At 45.0% G+C, this 24005-nt stretch overlaps 1 protein-coding gene across 4 annotated transcripts in view; it reads left to right on the forward strand.

The window, feature by feature from the left end:
* The window catches only part of GAB1 (GRB2 associated binding protein 1), a 241153-nt gene that overhangs the window by 147361 nt on the left and 69787 nt on the right, over window positions 1–24005 (forward strand). For 2 of the 4 annotated variants that reach the window (XM_063920409.1, XM_063920410.1), the window contains exons 3-7: window positions 1261–1477; window positions 17974–18111; window positions 19464–20053; window positions 23396–23481; window positions 23572–23875. In XM_063920409.1, coding sequence (XP_063776479.1) covers window positions 1261–1477; window positions 17974–18111; window positions 19464–20053; window positions 23396–23481; window positions 23572–23875 — 1335 coding nt within the window. The remainder of the gene's footprint in view (window positions 1–1260; window positions 1478–17973; window positions 18112–19463; window positions 20054–23395; window positions 23482–23571; window positions 23876–24005) is intronic. The other 2 variants (XM_063920411.1, XM_063920412.1) reach the window with 1 other exon arrangement.

Genomic DNA, 24005 nt, shown 5'->3' on the forward strand with positions numbered 1-24005 from the left:
ATGGAGAGGATGACATTTGAAACCCCAATCAGTACAATATGGGCATCTCCTGTTTTAGGATCAATAGCATTTACAGTACAGTATTATTGTTTAATGGGTAACTACAAGAAACAGGGCTAATGTATCAATCAGTGAAGAGTGGAGAAATTGCCGATAGCAACCAATCAGCTTGTACCTATGATTTTATAGAATGCAGTTTAAAAATTCTACCTCAAAGCTTATTGGTTGCTATGGGCTACTACTCCACTGGTCCACTAATCCACTGCTTTATACATCAACCCCAAAGTCTATTATCTTGTCTAGATAATGCCAGCTTTGCAGAAGGACCAATATTTGTGACAGGTCACAATTTTGAATTTTTCTGTTTTCTCACTTTGTAGTCTGCTAGGTAAAGACTGTACAACAAGTTATGTTTACAGGCAAAAATACATTTTTATCTTGAATACGTCCATTATAATTTTTACACTGGTATGTAACAGTTTTTTGTTACCTTTCTATTCTGCCCGGCCAGTCTGCTATTCCCGTGGTAGTTTTTGTCACTTGTAGGGGACGTTTATTCAACAACTAAAGTGTCCAAGCCAATGGGAACTGAGTCAACATGAATGGGGTATAATTTTATACCAAATCTGTGCTGTAGGTTGTATTTTGGGCCCCCTCTATCACTTCAGTGTTTTACTCCACTACACAGACACCCAGTTGAAATAATCTCTCTTCTCACAGCGCAATTGTTTTTCCTTTTTGTTTCTGTTTTGAAATAGTGCTAGTGCGCTATTGGCTTGCAGTCACCACCACCACCGCCACTACCATTGTCTGAAAACAAACCTCAGCTGACTGAGTGTGCCTTGCTATGGAGCAGAGTGCAAAGTGCCTTTTAACCATTGAAACCCTAGGGAACAGGTAACAGTGGGGTCTGTGTACTAAGCTTTGGAGAGAGAGAGAGTACCAATAATCAGTTCCTAATTGTAATTTTCCAAACACAGCCTGTAACATGGCAGGTAGGACATGATTGAGCGGATTGGCTGGTACTTTATCTCCATACACTTTATCTCTCTAAGGTTGAGTACATAGACCCCATAATCTCAGCAAACAAAATTGACCTAGTCAGCCTTATGGGTAATACGGTCCTGCTTGAAAAGTATTTCTAGATTCATTACGGCTTTGCATATACTAATTTTATCCTGACATGGTGCTCATTAACAAATCTTAGTTGGTAAGATTTATAAATGGCAACCTCTTGTTTACGTTTTTTTTCTCTTGCAGATGTGAAACCTCATGGTGTTCCTACACAGGCCCCCATTGAGATTCCCATGGCTGCAAGTTCCGAACTCTCCACTCTGGCAGCATCACACCATGGTCCACTCCCTCCACCCTACCAGCTCCTCAATATACCACCCTTAGAATCTGCAAACAGCCAGGAAGATCCCCAGGACTATCTGCTGTTAGTCAACTGCCAAAGCAAGAAACCAGAACCATCAAGGTAAAGGTTTCCCAATTGTAAGAGTTAGGCAGGTGCGAGAACACAGATTATCGCAATACACAAAAAAATCAGTTGATTATTCAATGTCTGTATATCATGTGCTCTACATATTGCAGTGTTTTTTAAGTGTTTCTTAAAAAACAAGAATTCCTTACAAAATCCTTAGTTATTTTGAATAATATGATATTGCTCCCTAGAATTCTCTAGAGTATCAAACCTGTTAAGTATAGCTAGGCTGCCTGAAATATATACGTTAAAAAGTCGATTTGAATAATTTACAGTATAATTAAAAATAATTTAAGAAGGAATATTTGTTAAGTTTTAGTTGTGGTAGACTGTTCATTACTAATCGTCAGTCTGATAGATATTGATACAGAATTACCATTCTTATCTTTTTTTATTTTAAGGGGCTACAATTTACATAGTAACAGTGCAACTTGACATAGAAGTACAACACTGTGCCCAGCCCATGAGAGTTTGCATACTAAGGCTGAACTTGGAAGAAGAGCAGTTCAGGATAAGTGGAGATATAGGAGGGTGGCAGATAGGTAATGAATGCAAATTTAAAGCTACAAATACTGGTAGAAAATTGTGATTTAGCGAGGGATAGCGTTCATGAGGTGGACAAAATCAATGAAACAGAAGAGAGGCCTTTACTGAACGGCAAGATTTAACGGAGATGAGCAGCCGCATGATCAACTATGTCAAAGGTGCAAGATAGACCGAAGAGGGTGAGAAGTGACCATTGGCTTTTGTCGTGAGGAGGTAATTGATGATGGCAGTTTCTGCAGAGTGGAGAGGCCGTAAACCAGATTGAAGAGTGTCAAAAAGGTAGTGAGAGGAATGTGGAGAGTTGGAAATAGACAATCCTCTCTGATCTGGGAGGCACAGGAGAGGAGAGAGAGGGCAATAGTTAAAGAGCCAATACTTCACAGGAGGAGGGGAAAGAAAGCTCACAGTAGGAAAGTGAATAAACAGCCCAGAGAGAGCAGGATACCCACAGCTACACCTTCCTTGTCACCATTTTGAGAGGGGTATTAGGTGAGGGGGAGAGAGATCCCTGAATGAGAGAGCAGTGTGGGATGCTGTGCCAGATGTAGAGATGTTGGAGATGAAGAGGTCACGATCAGAGGTCATTTTGGCCTGGCATTCCAGAGGGCACAGAAGAAAGGCAGTGAGCGACAAGTAGAAGTTTTGATGAGGATGTATGGATGGAATACATATTTAATGCTAGTAAATGGGATGCCAGCTGTCAGTATATCGACAGCGGCATCTCGCTATCCTAAATCCCGGCTGCGAGCACAGCGAGTCCCCTCGCGAGCTCGCCGTGCTTCGGGCCTGGTGGCAAGCTTTGTTCACCACTGGTTCTATTCCCACTCGGGAATCACCACCAAGTGGGAATACCGTGCTTCGTTCAGTAATCCGACTGCAGGCATTTTACCAGCTGTTGGTATTCCAATTTCGGTATCCTGAGCGCTGTGATACCGACAGCCGGTATATTAAATGCATCCCGTATTGATGCCTTGTTTGATTCTCCATATCTTTTAATTTGTATTTTATGCATCTATCTACTTTTTCTTTTTTTTTTCAGTTTTATTTATTTGTGAAATAGTGCTGATATTTATACCTTTTTATACACTTCACACACTACACAGCATATGTTTTGTAGCCAAATTTTGCTATACAACAAAGCACCGGAATCAAATATTGTGAGATGGTATAAATAGTCCTCGTAGTTATCATGTCAATCAGGTCCTTTTTCGGAACTGGTGCAGGGCAGTATATTACGAGGAGCTATCATGGTACATTGCTAAAGCCAGTTCTTGAGTATTCTGTGAAGTCCCTAAAAAAGCCCATCATGTTTCCATTCACTGGTGTAGTGCAAATTTATATTCTCTGTCAAACAAATAGCAAAGTTTCCCGTTCAGCTAGCATAAATCAAGCCTGTGTCCTGTCTTGCCAACTCTTTGATTTTACATTTATCATTTATTAAAAATTGAGCCTGATGGTACATTTTTTTTGAAGGGGACACTGCCATACAAAATTAAGTTTAGTGTAATGTTAATCAATTTTCTTTTTTTTCTGCCATTCAGCCAGACAAATTTTCTGACGCACTTGGGGATATATTCAATTAGGGTCGGATCCATTCCGACATGCATTTGTCGGAATGGATCCGACAACCCCTATTCAATCCCATCTCAATTCGACTTAAAAAAAAAAAGTCGAATTGAGATAAGACCTGTGAGCGGAAGAGAGGGGGGAGAGCCGCGGGGACAGCCGTGGGCAGACAGAGAAGAGCAGCGCTGCAATAGGATGTCCCACAGTCACCAGACCTCACGGCAGTGTCCACCTGGCTCCAGCAAGCGTGACCTCAGTTGCTGGAGCCGGGTGGATGCTGCCGTGAGCGGCGCGGCTGTGACACATCCTCCTGCAGCGCTGTGCTGTAGCGCTGCTCTCCCCCGTCCCCCCTCTCCTCCTCTAAGGTCCCTCATCTCAGTCTGACATTTTTTTATGTTGGACTGAGATGGTCGGAAACAGGGCCAAATCCTGTCGAATTTGGCCCCGTTTCCCTCAAAAGTACGTGAATCGGCAGCTATACCGCCGATTAACGTACTATTCAACAAGTCTAATTCCCCGACTTGTCGAATAAAAATAGCGGGGACTGAATAGGTCGAATCACGATTCGACCTTAAAAAGGCGAAAATAGGCGTCTTTTCGACAGACGTCGGCTTTCGACCCTAATTGAATATACCCCTTGGTCGCAATTGGATGATGATTATTTTGGAGTAATGTGGTCTAGAAGTACAAATTTACACTGTATAGACATAAATTCTCCAGATTACAGCTACTGGTCCAAATATAGGGATGTTTGTTCCAACAGTGTTCCAGTAAAAACAGGAATGTTGTGTTTTTTGTTTCCTTGTCTAGTGAATAGAAGTGCTCATGTGTTCTCATCAGTGTTCAAACATGAGAATTTACATAATTATAATGGTAAGATTCTCTACTGTGATACACCTAAACCAGGCCAAGCCCACCAGTGGTTCTCCAGTTGTTGTGAAACTACAATTCCCAGCAGAACATCCCATCAGTCCGCTGGAAAAGCATGCTGGGACTTGTAGTTTCATAACAGCTGCATTACCACAAGTTGGCCAATACTGAGCAGCTAAACACTTTTTTTGGTCAATTTAATTAGGGGCAATGTATATATGCTATATACAGATGTAGCCACCTTTATCTTGACTGATTCTCCGCCAAGACGGACGTTTAGTCACGCTAAGGCGATAGCTGAGTTTAATCACAGGCAGGCGCTTTGAGGCGATTCTGGATACTCAGCATGCATTACACATCTCCACCACTGGGTGGCTAATGCTCCACTAATCCAGTACTTTCGATCGTACAGTATAGTGGCGGATTGATCTACAGCTCTGGCAATTGGTCTGTGACGACTGTAATGTTAATACTGTAGGCGTAACTGGAGGCGGTGGAAAAAGATGGTGAGTTACACTGTGCTTTTTAAAATACATGTACAGTACATGAGCGTCTGAGTTCCCTAAGGCTAATGGGAATGGTGGGCTAGCGGGAGGCGGTGGAAAATACCGTGCTTTACAAATGCGAGCGTCTGAGTCCCCTAAGGCATAAACCACCAATGGGGAGGGGGCCGGGCGCTGTTTGCTGTACTTTTATACATTAAATTGGGAATCTCTCATGAGGCGTCGTGGGCTAGCGATGAAGGCTCCCACCTCCCACGCTGGGGGTCCAGGGTTCGAGACCTGATGTGCCTTTTTTTTTTTACACTACTGGTTTTATGTTGTTTTGTTTGCGGGACTTGGACGCTCACATATTCATAAAGTACTGTAGATGGTTCATATACTGTACATATACTGTATGCTGTACTATTTGCATCTGTACCGTATGTACTGTATTAAATAACGCAGCGTAATAAGTATTTACTGTAGGCAGTGTAATGAGATGCCTTAGTAAAGTAGTCCTTATTATATATTTCAGTATTGTATTTTACGGGAGACCACACGCATGCGCAGTGGTGATTGTAAAAAGCGACATCTGGTGGATGATCACAGGTATTACATGTAAAGGTAACGCCAAACGCTCTCCGTGCGATTAGGTACGCCTCTCTGTGACTAGGCGCGCCTCCCTACACCCCAGGACGCTGCGTATGCTCGATCAGGACAAACGCCTCAGCCAGTCAAGATAAAGGTGGCTACATCTGTACCGCATTTGCTTTTCTGCTGAAATCTCTGATCTTTGTTCACAGCTCCATAGAACTACAAACAAAAATCAGCAAGTTTAGTTTAATATTTGGCCATAAAGGGGTGAGTTTGGGTGCCGTTGCAATGCAGCTTGCCCCCTTTGCCCCTAATTGAGCTGACCCCTTTGCATGCTTTTTGTTTTCTTTTTCATCCACTAGGGGTCACTGGAGTACTCTTGGGATATGGACGGCTTCCGCAGGAACAAGGCACTGAATAAATTAATTTTGGAACTACTCCTCCCCTCCATATCCCAGAGTACCTCAGTGTTTTTTCTGTGCTCGACGTAGCAACAAGGCTCGTGTGGAGCTTCCATACTTATTTAGAATATATTTTTATTTTATTTTATATTTTTCTTTTTTCACCTTATCCACATCCCGTCCCCCCTTACAGAAAGGCGAGGGTCCGGGATAGTGGAAGCTGCTACCAGCAGCTGGCGTGTCGGTCCTCTCTAAAAGAGCACCCTCACAGCCAAGTGCCAACAACCTGAGGGAAGGCTGGACGGAGTTTGCATAGAAGCCCCGTCATAGCCCAGGAGCACAGGTATTTATGGTACTTGGAGCAGGGACGGTCAGCACACGCTGCCGCCCCGCTGTAGTGGAGGACAGAAGCTTAACAGGGCAGCTTCCGCTGCCGTCCGCTATGTGGGGTTTGTATTTTCATTAAAGTTTCCTGCTGCCTCCCTAGCGCTGACTGCAAAGCCACTTCACAGCGCCCAGTGCCGCTCCACGCTGCCGCTCCACGGCCCAGTCGCTGCCGCTGTCCAGCGCCGCTTCACGGCCCAACCGCTGCCGCTCTCCAGCGCCGATCTCCGCTGCTGCCCTCCAGCGCCGATCTCCGCTGTCATCCTCCAGCGCCGATCTCCGCTGTCATCCTCCAGCGCCGCTCCACGGTCCAGCCGCTCCCCGCCGGCCTCCCGCGGTTATTACACAGCATTCAGGCTGACCGCGGACAGCTCTCCCTGCTGCCGTGGTCCGCCAACAGGAAGGGGGAGATCGCTAGAGGGGGGAGGATTATGCCCGCAGCAGCACAGCGGGAGGGCCCTCATAACTAAACTGCATTTTACTGCAGTAAGTACATCAGGACAAAGGCCTGTGTTTCAGGGTAGAGGGGTCTCATTTACACTCAATAGTAATGTCAACCCTGGTATCGGACTGTTAAGGCTGTGTTACATCAGTTATTTATGATGGCTGTCTATGTGTATAGATGTGTGTAATATATATGTACAGGGGCGGATTGGGAACAAAAAGCGGCCCTGGAAAAATTTGTACTAGTGGCCCCACATGGGCAACACCAAAGGTGTAAGGTCTAGCCATGGGCCATGGCAGCAGCACCCTCCCCCCAAGACTTTCCAGATGGTGGGCATGTCCAGCATCAAGGAGGAAGTTAAAAAGAACTAAAATTAAATATTATGAGCACATTATATGATACATCTTCAGAATTTAGGAAACCATATCATTCTTTAGAAAGATATATTTTCTTGCTTATTACACCAACCGTATCCCAATCACTATTCACTCAATCTTATATGTCAGCCAAGCAGGCAGACAGAGCATACACTAGATCATCTGCAATCACAGGCTAAGTGGCAAAGTAATTTTCATATATGCAAATTGTTTGGCATCTTATTCATTATGTCTATAAAAAGGACCACATGTCCTAAACAAAACAGGCCCCACGGACGCGTCGGCCCACCGGGAGTCTTCCCTGTGGGCCCTATGGCCAATCCGCCTCTGCATATGTATAAGACAAAGGCAAGTGATACATATCTGACTATATATATCTCAGCTAATACTGTGTTGATCTCAGCGGTTGCTTCATTATATATAGGTTTAGAGCACATGGCAGGACGCCATTTTTTACTCTTCTTCCTGGTTCTTCTTCAGGAAGTTGCTGTCCTACAACATTCTGCACCGGAAGGGGCAGGGGCGTTATTAGGAATTTGAACAGATCAGGTTTCATATACTGTGGCCAAGTGCTCTGCACTTCGGCCGTATGCACACTTTAGTAACATTTTAAGTAAACTTGTCTCTCTTGTATGTTTGTTTCTGTGTGCAGAAGGAGTACGCCTGGATCTGAGGCTCGGGTGAGACCGCCACATACCGAAGTGGTCTCAGGAGATGTCTAGGACCTTGCAGAAGTCCAGGTCTTGTTCAGGTCACAAAGATAGTTATCATTTGTTTTATAATTTACAGTTTCTGCTATGTTGCATTCTAATGCCAGACCTCACATCGCAAAATAACATGAGGAAGGTGAATTACAGCAGCCGTCAGGTATTGAGGATGCTGACAGGCCGCCCATTGATACTTTCGTCAGGGCAGTACCTTTTTCACTTTATTAAGAGTCTCTTAATACGCCGTTAGTAGAGGCATGGAAGAATCCGGATAAACGGGTTTTTTGCACCTTGCCGGTTCCTGTCTAGTTACCCATTTCCAGAGGGAGAATCCTCCAATGGTGGATTCGTCTGTGTCAAAACTTTCAAAACTGTTAACATTCCAGTAAAACTGCTACTACACTTAGACTTGTCAGAATGTAAACTAGAAACTATGTTAGTCAATTTATACAGCAACAAGGGTGCTGCTTAGACCTGGTTCGGTTGGAAGTGGGGTAAATACGGCTAACACAGCTCAGGTCAGCCCTACTAGGCGACCACCTTATTCTTCTCGCTGATCACATCTGTGGAGCTGCTGAGTATCTATGTATAGCTTCTATGTATGTCGGCTTCACTCGTTGCGACCCGACGAGCACTCTGGCTGCGTTCTTGGCTGGCAGTAGCAGAGTCCAAAATAGCAGCTTTGCCTTATGCTGGAGAGATGTTATTTGGTCCTCATTGGTCCATATGGATTTCTCAGGCCACTGGGGGGAAAGTCTGGTTTTCTACCATTACCTACACAGGTTCCTAAACGCAATGTTCAAGTCCACCTTTCATAGCTTTTAGACCTCAGTCCTTTTGAGGCCGTGCTAGAGGCACAGTAGGCGTGATAAAGGACGTAGTTTTCAACAAACCACTAACCGTCGTCAGAAGAACGCCGACAAGACAGTGGCATGATGGGCTTCCAGCCCTTCTCGGATTGGCGTGGTTTCAGACGGTTGTCTCACACCAAAAGCGCCTTTTTCAAGGCAGGTATGCCTGTGTCAGAAGACAAGAAGGCAGCTAGGCAGATCGCGATTCAGTCTCTGCTAGTTTCAGCAGTTTGGATCCCGGTCCCTGACAACAAGGTCAGGGTTATTATTCCAGTTTTCTCTAACGTCCTAAGTGGATGCTGGGGACTCCGTCAGGACCATGGGGAATAGCGGCTCCGCAGGAGACAGGGCACAAAAAGTAAGCTTTTAGGATCACATGGTGTGTACTGGCTCCTCCCCCTATGACCCTCCTCCAAGCCTCAGTTAGGTTTTTGTGCCCGTCCGAGCAGGGTGCAATCTAGGTGGCTCTCCTAAAGAGCTGCTTAGAAAAAGTTTTTTAGGTTTTTTATTTTCAGTGAGTCCTGCTGGCAACAGGCTCACTGCATCGAGGGACTTAGGGGAGAGAATTTCAACTCACCTGCGTGCAGGATGGATTGGATTCTTAGGCTACTGGACACCATTAGCTCCAGAGGGAGTCGGAACACAGGTCTCACCCTGGGGTTCGTCCCGGAGCCGCGCCGCCGACCCCCCTTACAGATGCTGAAGATTGAAGGTCCGGAAACAGGCGGCAGAAGGCTCTTCAGTCTTCATGAAGGTAGCGCACAGCACTGCAGCTGTGCGCCATTGTTGTCACACACTTCACACCAGACGGTCACGGAGGGTGCAGGGCGCTGCTGGGGGCGCCCTGGGCAGCAATATATAATACCTTTTATGGCAAAAGAATACATCACATATAGCCATTAAGGCTATATGTATGTATTTAACCCATGCCAAATGTCTAAAACTCCGGGAGAAAAGCCCGCCGGAATAGGGGGCGGGGCTTATTCTCCTCCGCACACAGCGCCATTTTCCTGCTCAGCTCCGCTGTGAGGAAGGCTCCCAGGACTCTCCCCTGCACTGCACTACAGAAACAGGGTAAAACAGAGAGGGGGGGCATATTTTGGCGATATTTTTATATATTTAAGCGACTATAAGGAACAACACTTATATAGGGTTGTTCCCATATATATTATAGCCCTTGGGTGTGTGCTGGCAAACTCTCCCTCTGTCTCCCCAAAGGGCTAGTGGGGTCCTGTCTTCGATAAGAGCATTCCCTGTGTGTCTGCTGTGTGTCGGTACGTGTGTGTCGACATGTATGAGGACGATGTTGGCGTGGAGGCAGAGCAATTGCCGATAATGGTGATGTCACCCCCCAGGGAGTCGACACCGGAATGGATGGCTTTGTTTATGGGATTACGTGATAATGTCAGCACATTACAAAAATCAGTTGACGACATGAGACGGCCGGCAAACCAGTTAGTACCTGCCCAGGCGTCTCAGACACCGTCAGGGGCTGTAAAGCGCCCTTTACCTCAGTCGGTCGACACAGACCCAGACACAGACACTGAATCTAGTGTCGACGGTGATGAAACAAACGTATTTTCAAGTAGGGCCACACGTTATATGATCACGGCAATGAAGGAGGCTTTGCATATCTCTGATACTACAAGTACCACAAAAAGGGGTATTATGTGGGGGGTGAAAAAACTACCTGTAGTTTTTCCTGAATCAGAGGAATTAAATGATGTATGTGATGAAGCGTGGGTTAACCCAGATAGAAAAATGCTAATTTCAAAAAAGTTATTAGCATTATACCCTTTCCCGCCAGAGGTTAGGGCGCGCTGGGAAACACCCCCTAGGGTGGATAAGGCGCTCACACGCTTATCGAAACAAGTGGCGTTACCGTCTCCTGATACGGCCGCCCTCAAGGATCCAGCTGATAGGAGGCTGGAAACTACCCTGAAAAGTATATACACTCATACTGGTGTTATACTGCGACCAGCCATCGCCTCAGCCTGGATGTGCAGTGCTGGGGTCGTCTGGTTGGATTCCCTGACTGAAAATATTGATACCCTGGATAGGGACAGTATTTTATTGACTATAGAGCAATTAAAGGATGCTTTCCTTTATATGCGAGATGCGCAGAGAGATATTTGCACTCTGGCATCGAGAGTAAATGCGATGTCCATATCTGCCAGAAGGAGTTTATGGACGCGACAGTGGTCAGGTGATGCGGATTCCAAACGACATATGGAAGTATTGCCGTATAAAGGGGAGGAATTATTTGGCGTCGGTCTATCGGATCTGGTGGCTACGGCAACTGCCGGAAAATTCACTTTTTTACCTCAGACCCCCTCCCAACAGAAAAAGACACCGTCTTTTCAGCCGCAGTCCTTTCGTTCCTATAAGAACAAGCGGACAAAAGGACAGTCATATCTGCCTCGGGGCAGAGGAAGGGGTAAGAGAGGGCAGCAAGCAGCCCCTGCCCAGGAACAGAAGCCCTCCCAGGGTTCTGCAAAGCCCTCAGCATGACGCTGGGGCCTTACAAGCGGACTCAGGAACGGTGGGGGGTCGACTCAAGAATTTCAGCGCACAGTGGGCTTGCTCACAGGTGGACCCCTGGATTCTACAGGTAGTATCTCAGGGTTACAGGTTGGAATTCGAGAAGTCTCCCCCTCGCCGGTTCCTAAAGTCTGCTTTGCCAACGTCTCCCTCGGACAGGGCGACGGTATTGGAAGCCATTCACAAGCTGTTTGCTCAGCAGGTGATAGTCAGGGTACCCCTCCTACAACAGGGAAAGGGGTATTACTCCACGCTATTTGTGGTACCGAAGCCGGACGGCTCGGTAAGACCTATTCTAAATCTCAAATCTTTGAACCTGTACATACAAAAATTCAAGTTCAAGATGGAGTCACTCAGAGCAGTGATAGCGAATCTGGAAGAAGGGGACTTTATGGTGTCCCTGGACATAAAGGACGCTTACCTGCATGTCCCAATTTGCCCTTCACATCAAGGGTACCTCAGGTTCGTGGTGCAAAACTGTCATTATCAGTTTCAGACGCTGCCGTTTGGATTGTCCACGGCACCTCGGGTCTTTACCAAGGTAATGGCCGAAATGATGATCCTTCTACGAAGAAGAGGCGTATTAATTATCCCTTACTTGGACGATCTCCTGATAAGGGCAAGATCCAGAGAACAGCTGGAAGACGGAGTAGCACTAACCCAACTAGTGCTGCAACAACACGGGTGGATTCTGAATTTTCCAAAATCTCAGTTGACCCCGACGACACGTCTGCTGTTCCTGGGAATGATTCTGGACACGGTTCAGAAAAAGGTGTTTCTTCCGGAGGAGAAAGCCAGGGAGTTATCCGAACTTGTCAGGAACCTCCTAAAACCAGGGACAGTGTCTGTGCATCAATGCACAAGAGTCCTGGGAAAGATGGTGGCTTCTTACGAAGCGATTCCATTCGGCAGATTCCACGCACGAACTTTTCAGTGGGATCTGCTGGACAAATGGTCCGGATCGCATCTGCAGATGCATCAGCGGATAACCTTATCGCCACGGACAAGGGTGTCTCTTCTGCGGTGGTTGCAGAGTGCTCATCTGTTAGAGGGCCGCAGATTCGGCATACAGGACTGGGTCCTGGTGACCACGGATGCCAGTCTGAGAGGCTGGGGAGCGGTCACACAAGGAAGAAACTTCCAGGGAGTATGGTCAAGCCTGGAGATGTCTCTTCACATAAATATACTGGAGCTAAGAGCGATTTACAATGCTCTAAGTCTGGCAAAACCCCTGCTTCAGGGTCAGCCGGTGTTGATCCAGTCGGACAACATCACGGCAGTCGCCCACGTAAACAGACAGGGCGGCACAAGAAGCAGGACAGCAATGGCAGAAGCTGCAAGGATTCTTCGCTGGGCGGAAGATCATGTGATAGCACTGTCAGCAGTATTCATTCCGGGAGTGGACAACTGGGAAGCAGACTTCCTCAGCAGACACGATCTACACCCGGGAGAGTGGGGACTTCATCCAGAAGTCTTCCACATGATTGTGAACCGTTGGGAAAAACCAATGGTGGATATGATGGCGTCCCGCCTCAACCAAAAACTGGACAGGTATTGCGCCAGGTCAAGAGATCCTCAGGCAATAGCTGTGGACGCTCTGGTAACACCGTGGGTGTTCCAGTCAGTGTATGTGTTCCCTCCTCTGCCTCTCATACCAAAAGTACTGAGAATTATACGGCAAAAGGGAGTAAGAACGATACTAGTGGCTCCGGATTGGCCAAGAAGAACTTGGTACCCGGAACTTCAAGAGATGCTCACGGAGGATCCGTGGCCTCTACCTCTAAGACTGGACCTGCTTCAGCAGGGACCGTGTCTATTCCAAGACTTACCGCGGCTGCGTTTGACGGCATGGCGGTTGAACGCCGAATTCTAAAGGAAAAAGGCATTCCGGAAGAGGTCATTCCTACACTGGTAAAGGCCAGGAAGGAGGTGACTGCACAACATTATCACCGCATTTGGAGGAAATATGTTGCGTGGTGTGTGGCCAGGAAGGCCCCCACGGAGGAATTTCAACTGGGTCGATTCCTACATTTCCTGCAAACAGGATTGTCTATGGGCCTCAAATTGGGGTCCATTAAGGTTCAAATTTCGGCCCTGTCGATTTTCTTCCAGAAAGAATTGGCTTCAGTTCCTGAAGTCCAGACTTTTGTAAAAGGAGTACTACATATACAGCCCCCGGTTGTGCCCCCAGTGGCACCGTGGGATCTTAATGTAGTCTTGGATTTTCTAAAATCCCATTGGTTTGAGCCGCTCAAATCGGTGGAGATGAAGTATCTTACATGGAAAGTAACCATGCTACTGGCCCTGGCTTCAGCCAGGAGAGTATCAGAATTGGCGGCTTTATCATATAAGAGCCCATATCTGATTTTCCATACGGACAGGGCAGAACTGCGGACGCGTCCTCATTTTCTGCCTAAGGTGGTGTCAGCGTTTCACCTGAACCAGCCTATTGTGGTGCCTGCGGCTACTAACGAGTTGGAGGATTCCAAGTTGTTGGACGTGGTCCGGGCATTGAAAATATATATTTCAAGAACGGCTGGAGTCAGAAAGTCTGACTCACTGCTTATATTGTATGCACCCAACAAGATGGGTGCTCCTGCTTCTAAGCAGACGATTGCTCGTTGGATTTGTAGCACAATTCAACTTGCACATTCTGTGGCAGGCTTGCCACAACCTAAATCTGTCAAGGCCCATTCCACAAGGAAAGTGGGCTCATCCTGGGCGGCTGCCCGGGGAGTCTCGGCATTACAACTCTGCCGAGCTGCTACTTGGTCAGGGGCAAACACGTTTGCAAAATTCTACAAATTTGATACCCTGGCTGAGGAGGACCTTGAGTTCTCTCATTCGGTGCTGCAGAGTCATCCGCACTCTCCCGCCCGTTTGGGAGCTTTGGTATAATCCCCATGGTCCTGACGGAGTCCCCAGCATCCACTTAGGACGTTAGAGAAAATAAGAATTTACTTACCGATAATTCTATTTCTCGTAGTCCGTAGTGGATGCTGGGCGCCCATCCCAAGTGCGGATTGTCTGCAATACTTGTACATAGTTATTGTTACAAAAAAATCGGGTTGTTATTTGTTGTGAGCCGTCTGTTCAGAGGCTCCTACGTTTGTCATACTGTTAACTGGGTTCAGATCACAAGTTATACGGTGTGATTGGTGTGGCTGGTATGAGTCTTACCCGGGGTTCAATATCCTTCCTTATTGTGTACGCTCGTCCGGGCACAGTACCTAACTGAGGCTTGGAGGAGGGTCATAGGGGGAGGAGCCAGTACACACCATGTGATCCTAAAAGCTTACTTTTTGTGCCCTGTCTCCTGCGGAGCCGCTATTCCCCATGGTCCTGACGGAGTCCCCAGCATCCACTACGGACTACGAGAAATAGAATTATCGGTAAGTAAATTCTTATTTTTTTTTTTTGTAGTACAAAAAAAGCCGGATGGCTCTGTCAGACTAATATTGATCCTAAAAGGGCTCATTCAGTACACTTACTACAGATTCAAGATGGAATCCCTGCGGTCAGTACCTGCACGTTTATAGCCACAGGAATTCATGCTTGCGCTGGATCTTAAGGATACGTCCTTACACCACCTCATCAGAGGTTCTTGCGTGTTACGATACGGCAGAACCATTACCAGTTAGGCTCTACCGTTTGGCCTCTCATCAGCGCCTTGGGTATTCACCAAAGTGATGTCTGTGATGATAGCTCATCTCAGTTCCCTGGGAGTGATAATAGTTCCGTACTTGGACGATCTGCTCATCAAAGCTCCGTCTCAACAGATGCTCCTCCAACATGCGTTGCTAACATACAATGTACTAGTTCAGCACGGTTGGATTGTCAACTCCAAGAAATCACATCTAATTCCGTCTCAACGACTTCAATTCCTAGGTATGATTCTCGATACGGTAAATCAAAGAATTTACCTACCAGAACAGAAAGTACAGGTCATTCGTCATCTGGTACAATTAGTGCTCAAGCCACGCACAGTCTCGGTACATTTGTGCATTCGTCTCTTAGGCACAATGGTGGCGGCTTTCGAATCGCTTCAGTTCGGAAGATTTCACTCACGTCCTTTTCAACTGGATGTGCTCGCACAGTGGTCGGGCTCGCATCTGCAGATTCACCACAGGGTGAGGTTGTCGCCACGGGCCAGAGTGTCTCTACTCTGGTGGCTCAAAGTACACAATCTAACCGCAGGGAAACGGTTCGGCGCCTGGAATTGGATAATTCTAACGACTGACACGAGTCTCAGAGGTTGGGGAGCTGTAGTTCAAAATTGTCAGCTCCAGAGTCTCTGGGCGGATCACGAAAGATTGCTGTCTATAAATGTCCTGGAACTCCGGGCAATTTACATTGCGCTACGTCAAGCAGTGCACATGCTTCGGTCTCAGACTGTTTAGGTGCAGTCAGACAATGCGACGGCAGTCGCATACGTCAACAAACAAGGAGGAACGAGAAGCTGCATGGCAATGCGGGAGGTAGCTCGAATCCTCAGTTGGCCGAGTATCACCAAATGATATTGTCGGCAGTGTTCATTCCGGGAGTGGACAACTGGGAGGCGGATTATCTCAGCCGTCGGGATTTTCATCCAGGAGAATGGGCATTAAATCCAGAAGTGTTTCACAGGTTGGTCCAGAGGTGGGGTTACCCTCAAGTGGACCTGATGGCATCTCGCCACAATCATCAAACGCCCAGTATGTGTCCAGAACGAGAGATCCAAAGGCAGTGGCGGTGGATGCTCTCACAAACGCGTGGCCGTACAGCCTCGTGTATCTGTTTCCACCGTTTCCGCTGCTCCCTCTGTTGCTAAAACGGATCAAAAGAGAGTCCGTCACAGTCATACTAGTGGCGCCTCATTGACCTCGGAGAGCTTGGTTCTCGGATCCCCGCGGACTACTCGCAGACTATCCTTGGCCGCTCCCATTACGTCCGCACTTGTTACAACAGGGTCCGTTCCTTTACCCCGATTTAGCGTGGCTGCGTTTGACGGGGTGGCTGTTGAGACCGCCCTCTTAAGAAGAGAGGGCATTCCAGAATCTGTTATACCAACCATGTTACGAGCTAGGAAGCCGGTTATGGCAGCTCATTATTACAGAATTTGGCTATATAGGTTGGTGTAAAGCTCGGAAGTTTCCAACATCATCTTTGAAGTTATCCGTCTTTTGTTATTTCTACAGACAGGGTTAGATGGAGGACTGCGTTTATCCACACTAAAAGTGCAGATATCTGCGTTGTCAATTTACTTTCAAAGACGATTGGCTATATTGGCTATATTGCCTTCGGTACACACTTTTCTGCAAGGTGTCCTCAGAGTACAGCCACCATTCATTCCACCTACAGCGCCATGGGACTTGAATCTGGTTTTAGATTTCTTATAGTCTTTATATTTTGAACCCTTACAACAAGTGGATATTAAGTTTCTCACTTGGAAAACTATTTTCTCATAGCCTTAGCTTCGGCAAGGCGTGTTTCAGATTTGGGTGCCTTGTCATGCAAGCCACCGTATTTGGTGTTTCATGATGACAGAGCGGAACTTCCGACGAATCCCGCTTTCTTACCAAAAGTAGTGTCATTTTTTCACATCAATCAACCAATAGTAGTTCCTGTGTTAACAGGAGATTCTGGAACTTTGGATGTGGTACGCGCACTACGCGTTTATGTATCCCGAACGTCTACAGTTCGTAAGACGGATACGTTGTTTGTTCTTTATGATGCTGCCAAGATGGGTGGCCAGCTTCTAAGCAGACCTTATCCAGATGGATAAAACTGACCATACGTCAGGCTTACCTTCATGCTAGGTTACAGCCGCCTACATTAGAAACAGCTCATTCCACACGTTCTGTGGGAACGTCATGGGCAGCGGGTCGTGGAGCTTCTACGACCCAGCTTTGCCGTGCGGCTACATGGTCTTCAGTGCACACGTTTGTGCGCTTTTACAAGTTTGATACATTTGCGGCATCAGCATCTAGCTTTGGCCGCCTAGTGTTACAGGTGCCAAACAGCCCTCCCGCCCACGGGGGAAGCTTTGGTACGTCCCAAGAGTACTCCAGTGACCCCTAGTGGATGAAAAAGAAAATAGGATTTTGGTACTTACCAGGTAAATCCTTTTCTTTGAATCCATAGGGGGCACTGGACGCCCACCCAGAGCAGTTTTACCTGGCTTGTGGTAAGTTCAGGGGATCTTATGGTAACACACTCTCACCGACTGGTTCAAATTATCAAGTTCTAATCGGTTATGGTATCAACTGTTTAGTTGTCAGTAACGTTATGTTTCAACTTTATTGTTGTCCGTTATGTTGTATATAATTCTCCATTGTCATCCTCTCTATAGCTCCTGTTCGGCTCAGTAAAAAACACTGAGGTACTCTGGGATATGGAGGGGAGGAGTAGTTCCAAAATTAATTTATTCAGTGCCTTGTTCCTGCGGAAGCCGTCCATATCCCAAGAGTACTCCAGTGCCCCCTATGGATTCAAAGAAAAGGATTTACCTGGTAAGTATCAAAATCCTATTTTTTCTTCTTTTTTTAATCTCTGACAATATCCACTGAGGCTGGATCTTCGTGGTGGACTACCACACAGAACATTTTTAAAAATCTAAATTATTCAATACACTAGTTGTATGATAAGTGTATTCTAGTCTAATGTATTTTGCGCATGATGGTGTTCTGAAAATGATTGCAGTCAATTGAAACGTTCTACAGTATGTCTGTGTTGTGTGAACCACAGAGTACCAGAGTTGAGGACCCCTGCTATAGTGCACAAAGCACTTGCCGCTGCAGTGTTCTCTGAATATAGTTCATCTCTTGCATCAGATGAGGAGTACCTACTACTTGAAGATTTTGAGAGCAAAAAGATCTCTTGGCAGTGAGTGTGAGGTTACTGCAGTGAAGTGCACCCTGCATGTGTATTGCGATTCATTCACCCACTTGTGCATTTTGGATTAAAATGGAATGATGACTTTGGCTTTGCAGATTTAACAGTTAGTAGCGTGGATCTATGATCTTTAGCACTCCTGTTACTGAACGCCACCACCCATTGTGTTCTCCCGGGCATTATGTAGTATTCACATTAGTTAATGTTTAATGGCCATACAGATATCCCCAAAAGGCAACAAATACCCTCATCAAACATCTCCCTTAACAATGTAGTTATATTAATTCATAATTTCTTCACAAAAAAAAAAAGAACATTACTACTTAATTGTTGCTGTATATTAATGTTAGCCCAGTAGTCTGATACAGGGATGGTTCTTGTGATATGACAATCTTGGGAGACATAATTTACCATTCATTAATCTCTGTTCAGTTTTACATTAAAAGACTAACCTTTTGTAGTGGTTAATTTTCTGAATAATCTTACATTTCTAACACAGAATTTTTCTCACATCAGTTTTTTTTTCTGTATTGCCAACTCCTTACTAGAAGAAAAAAGTAAAGGTACACCTGTCATTAACGTATGCCTAGAGGTGTAACTAACAGTTCTTGTGCCCCGGGCATACTTATGTAATTATGCTACTATCTCCTTAACACATGCACGTAGGCCAGGGGTTTTTAGTTCCAATTCTCAAGTACGCCATAACAGGTCATGTTTTCAGGATTTCATACATGGGGAGTTCATCTATTTTGCGATTCAGTAATTATGTTGCCTTTCTCTGCAGACAGAAATCCTGAAAACATGACCCGTTGGGGGCACTTGAGAATTGGGGTTGAAAATCCCTGCATTAAGCCAAACTCCCTTACAATGCGAAATACCATTTTTCCCCTGCTGTACCACCCAAGGCAACAATGATAATACAATATAATTTTTTTATTGCCACGGTGCAGTAGTTCTATAGCCTACAGTGAATACATCCCATAAAGTATTACAAATACACACTGATTCCATTAACCTTATGGTATGGTGTGATAAAGAAGGGGGCAGGTTGTTACAAAGAATGATCACAATCCTCTGAGCACTGGCCTCTGGGGGGGACACACAGTCCATCACTAAAGCTTGCTGAAAAAAAAGATATATGGAAGTGTTCGTTACAGATGATGTGTAACCACTGTTTGTTGGGAGATGGCACATCAGAATTTCTTTTTTATTTGTCATCTGTAATGTTTTATTTCTTTCTCATGACAAAGCAGTGTTTTCTTTGGTTTTACTGTATTACTGTTTGAATATTGTTTGTGAAACTGGCTTTTTCAAAAAGTGTAAAGATTTGTCCTTTTGTTCAGGTCTCACACGGATTCTATAAAGTCGGTACCATCTGAAACAGACTGTAATGACAATGTTGCCACTCCTAAAGGTTCCTCCGCACAGAAGCATGCCTTAAATGGGTATTTCCAGCAGACTAGTGTATATGACTCTCCATCCCGTACGGGCTCCTCTTCAGAATCAAGCTTTTACAACCTACCGAGAAGTTACTCACAAGATATTTTGCCAAAAGCTGTGTCCCCTTCTGGTACAGATGTGGATGCCGATCAGAGTGTTTTTAATTTGTCTGGAGCATCTTTGTTAGAGTCACAGCTGAGGCATTGTTCTATAAGCTATGACATTCCTCCTAGCTCGGGAAGCACTTATCAGATACCCAGGACTGTACATGAAAACTCTTTGGGGCAATCGTCATCAAAGTTAGAGACAGTTGCGGATGTTCCCCCGCCCAGACCACCAAAGCCTAATTACTCTTCTGAGCGCTCCCCAGCTGAACACAGTCTAAACCGCACTGCCTCAGAGACTGACAGCAGCTACTGTGTCCCCACAGGTGGAATTGCAGCATCACGTAGTAATACAGTTTCTAGTTTAGAGCTAAATAAATATAGGAAAGGTAAGGATGGATGTTTGTTCGTTTTTGGGGTTTTTTTTGTATACTTTTTCATTTTGTGCTATGAGGTAACTAAAGTAGCCTTAATACAGTTTAAACATTTGTTGGTCAAAGTGTCCAACCATTTTGCAGTGTGGTGTGTATTTGTCATGCACTGGTAACTCCTTTCTCCTGAGTATTTCCGGGAAAGAGGGGTTGTTTGTCCTTCGCTTGATTTATCCGGAAGCCTACTGTGGAGAAATAAACAGATTTTTCTCCATGAGTACCTCTTCCTTTCACTCGCTACTCATACTACTCTATGTGGGTGTCAAAAACAGCCAGTTTTCATGTTTAGGTAACAGTGATGGCTGCAAGGCTACGCTGGACTCCCTCAGGGTCAAATCTCAATGCACATATGCTTATTACTGGTACTGTACCCTTCACCAGAAGCAATAGGCTGCCAGTGAGTGGGAGAAAACCATCAGGATATTAGGTGAGCAGAGATATTATTTATTTATTTATTTATTTATTAACAGTTTCTAATATAGCACAGTAAATTCCGTTGCACTTTAAAATTGGAAACAACAGTGATAAAACAAAACTAGTTAATGACAGTCAGTCACAGAGGTAGGAAGGAAGGCCCTGCCTGCAAGTTTACAATCTATAGATAATGCCTGGGAATTTATAAAACAGTACTGTGTTACAGAAATACAGAACACAGCCACTGAACTAAAAGTCCTGTGTGTGGCCCAATACTTCATCTTAATTTGTTCAACAGGATTAAAAGTGTATGAGGTCATCCAGCTGTAGTTTTTGTAGTAACATGTAATATGCAGCCAATTTGTAAGCACTGCAGTCTGATTTGGATTGCTGAATTAAATGCTCTACATGTGTGACCAACAAGCTCACGGACTTCCGTTACAGTGATCTAATGTGACTGTCCAGCAAAAATATGAAATGTTGGCAGATCTAGGGCGGGATGTATTAGAGTCCGAGTTTGCCGGACATTCGGGATGCTGGACGAACTCAGACTTTTTTTTAAAGGGGCAGTCATTTACTAGGCTAAACCATGATTGCCCCTTTAAAAAAAAAAACTCAGAGTTCGGCCAGCATCTCGCATGTCCGGCAAAATCAGACTTTATTACATCCTGCCTCTAATTTGAATTACTTTTTTATATGTATGTGAGTGTCACATATTCTTTTAATTAATGTACTACATACATTTCAAAGGTTAATGTATACAGACAATCCCTCCTGTCTAATACATAGTGGCATATCCAATTAATCCTGTGGCTAATTATCCACATTTACCAATGCATTCGGTGGGTTTACCCCCAAAGGGTGTACTTCTCCTTGCAGCTCCTGAGGCTGGGTTATAATACACCTACCTGTATTTAATGCACAGGGAAAATCATAGATTCTGCATTTTACAAAGTTATCACTTGTTATCCTAGGGCTTGCCGAGAGAGGACAATGCAAAATATCTGAATAGCTCCAGGGTTGAAACACCAAGCTTCTTCTCTGTGCCTGATTCGATATGCCCCATAGGGAGCCCACCTACACAACACCTGACCGGGTGACCACAGTTATCTTTACCCTATTACCTAGTCATTAATTAAACAAATTAACATCATTGAACATCAATAAGTTTTAACTGTAATGATTTAACACACTTAAACATATTTTAACATTTTTAAAGAAGTTCTTTTGGACAAACTTATTTTGCTTACATTTCATCTTGCCTGCAGTGTGCACTAGAAAAATACAGTGGGATTTTATGGGAGGGTTTGTTCAGTACATTATACTGGAGGGACAGTTTGTCCTCGCTTTTAACAGAGCGTAGTCTTTTTTCAATGCCTGTGGGTCACCAATTTTTTTATACAAGCAGACTTGTTTCTTTTCTCTTGTAGATACCGTGGTATCTACTGTACGTGCAGGGTTTGTGTCTGCACACTGCAGTATCGTAGTATTAAAGGTTTCCACTGCTTGACCAAAGTGCCAGGTGGCTGAATGTAATCTAATTCAGGCTGAATGTAATCTAATTCAAACTGGTTTCTTATCCAGTAATTCAATGACCAGCACCATAAAGTGTATGCTTGACAATAAAAACTAAATTCTGGACAATTAGGTGGGAAATCAGTTGTTATTTTAGCCAGCGTGGGCATTTCATCTCACACCCTCCAGAGTTGGAGAGCTGAATTGCATGAAAAGTGGCCCATTTAAGCTCAAATGAGACTTTGTGTTGCGCCCATTAGTTTAGTCTGGTTTATCTGCTTTACGTGGCTAAACCCAACACTAATAGGCGCGATAACCAGCATCAATTGTCTATTGCCCCTGCGATCGCCCATCACTATAGACGGGAGATCTGGCGGCGATATCAACTGAAATACCGCCTTAAATTCTAGGATAGTGACTTCTACAGTATTTTAATAACAAACCATTGAAGCTCCTAAAATGTATTTGTTTTGATTAATCTAGGGCATAGGTTCTCAAACTCTGTCCTCAGGACCCCGCACAGTGCATGTTTTGCAGGTCTCCTCACAGAATCACAAGTGCAATAATTAACTCCACCTGTGGACCTTTTAAAATGGGTCAGTGAGTAATTGATACACCTGTGCACTTGCTGGGTTACCTGCAAAACATGCACTGTGTGGGGTCCTGAGGGCCGAGTTTGAGAACCCCTGATCTAGGTTACATCAAATTAAACTGACTATATAAAAGCAAGTATGATTGCTATGGATCTAAGGGGCTGATTGATCAACGAGTTTTAGCATACACAACGAGTTTTAAAACTTGTTGCTTATGATAAATGGTGCTCAAGCCAATCCGCTCCTAACTGTCATGTATTAAAAAAATGGCAATTGGGAGCTGATTAGCTGTAGCACCATTATTCATACGCATTACTCGTTGCATAACTTGTTGATAAATCAGCTCCGAGTGAGTTATTGTGTTTCTTAAATTGTATTGTTACAGTAAATTTACCTTTGTAACTACAAGTGTCATTATCAACTATCACTTTTCCAATAACCCACTCATTATTGCAGTAATTATAACGTGATATTAAGAGCTGGTCATACACCTTAAGATTATCTGTCCAACCATCCAACTAGTTAGTTGGTTGAAACGAAAACCAGGTAACATATGGGAGGTAATGACAATAGACCATGGATAAAAACTGTTGTTCAGACAAATTGGTTTGGGAGCAAATGGTTTGTCATTTTCTCCCATACATTTACCTGATTTTCATTCCAACCAGCCAAGTTGTCTGGTTGGACAGATAATATTAAAATGTATAGCCAGCTTAACCTTTTTCTTGTCCTCTTATTCTTTCATGTCATAACTGGTTTTATGTACTTGTGTTTATAGATATGAGTTCTCAAGATTTCTATGATATTCCCCGACCCTTCACCAGTGACAGATCTAGCTCACTGGAGGGCTTTCACAGCCATTTTGTAAGTATTTGTGTTTTCCATATATGTACTCAAGAATGACCTGGATTCCATCTTGCATTCACCATTAAATGTATACCCTTACTTTTTCAGAAAAACAGAAGCATGTTAGCAGTGGGAAGTTTCTCCACCGAGGAGTTAGATGAAAACTATGTTCCTATGAACCCCAATTCTCCACCTCGGCAGCATTCCAACAGCTGCACGGAACCTATCCAAGAAACCAACTATGTACCTATGACTCCAGGCACATTTGACTTCTCAGCATTTGGGATGCAAGTACCACCACCAGCCCATATGGGCTTCAGGTCCAGCCCACAGACCCCACCAAGGAGGTCGGTTCCCTCTACTGACTGTGGGCCTCCTCCAGTGGATAGAAATCTCAAACCAGATAGAAAAGGTAGGTTGGGTTTTCAGAGAACACTGCTGCTTGCTGCTACCTCTAGTGAGCAATACTACAACTGCTGCTAAAAGTCTAACCTGCTTTTTGTACAGCAACTAAAAGACTGTTGGTGATCTTTTTGGTTTGG

This window comes from Pseudophryne corroboree, chromosome 1 (genome assembly GCF_028390025.1).
Source record: "Pseudophryne corroboree isolate aPseCor3 chromosome 1, aPseCor3.hap2, whole genome shotgun sequence".
NCBI lineage: Eukaryota > Metazoa > Chordata > Amphibia > Anura > Myobatrachidae > Pseudophryne > Pseudophryne corroboree.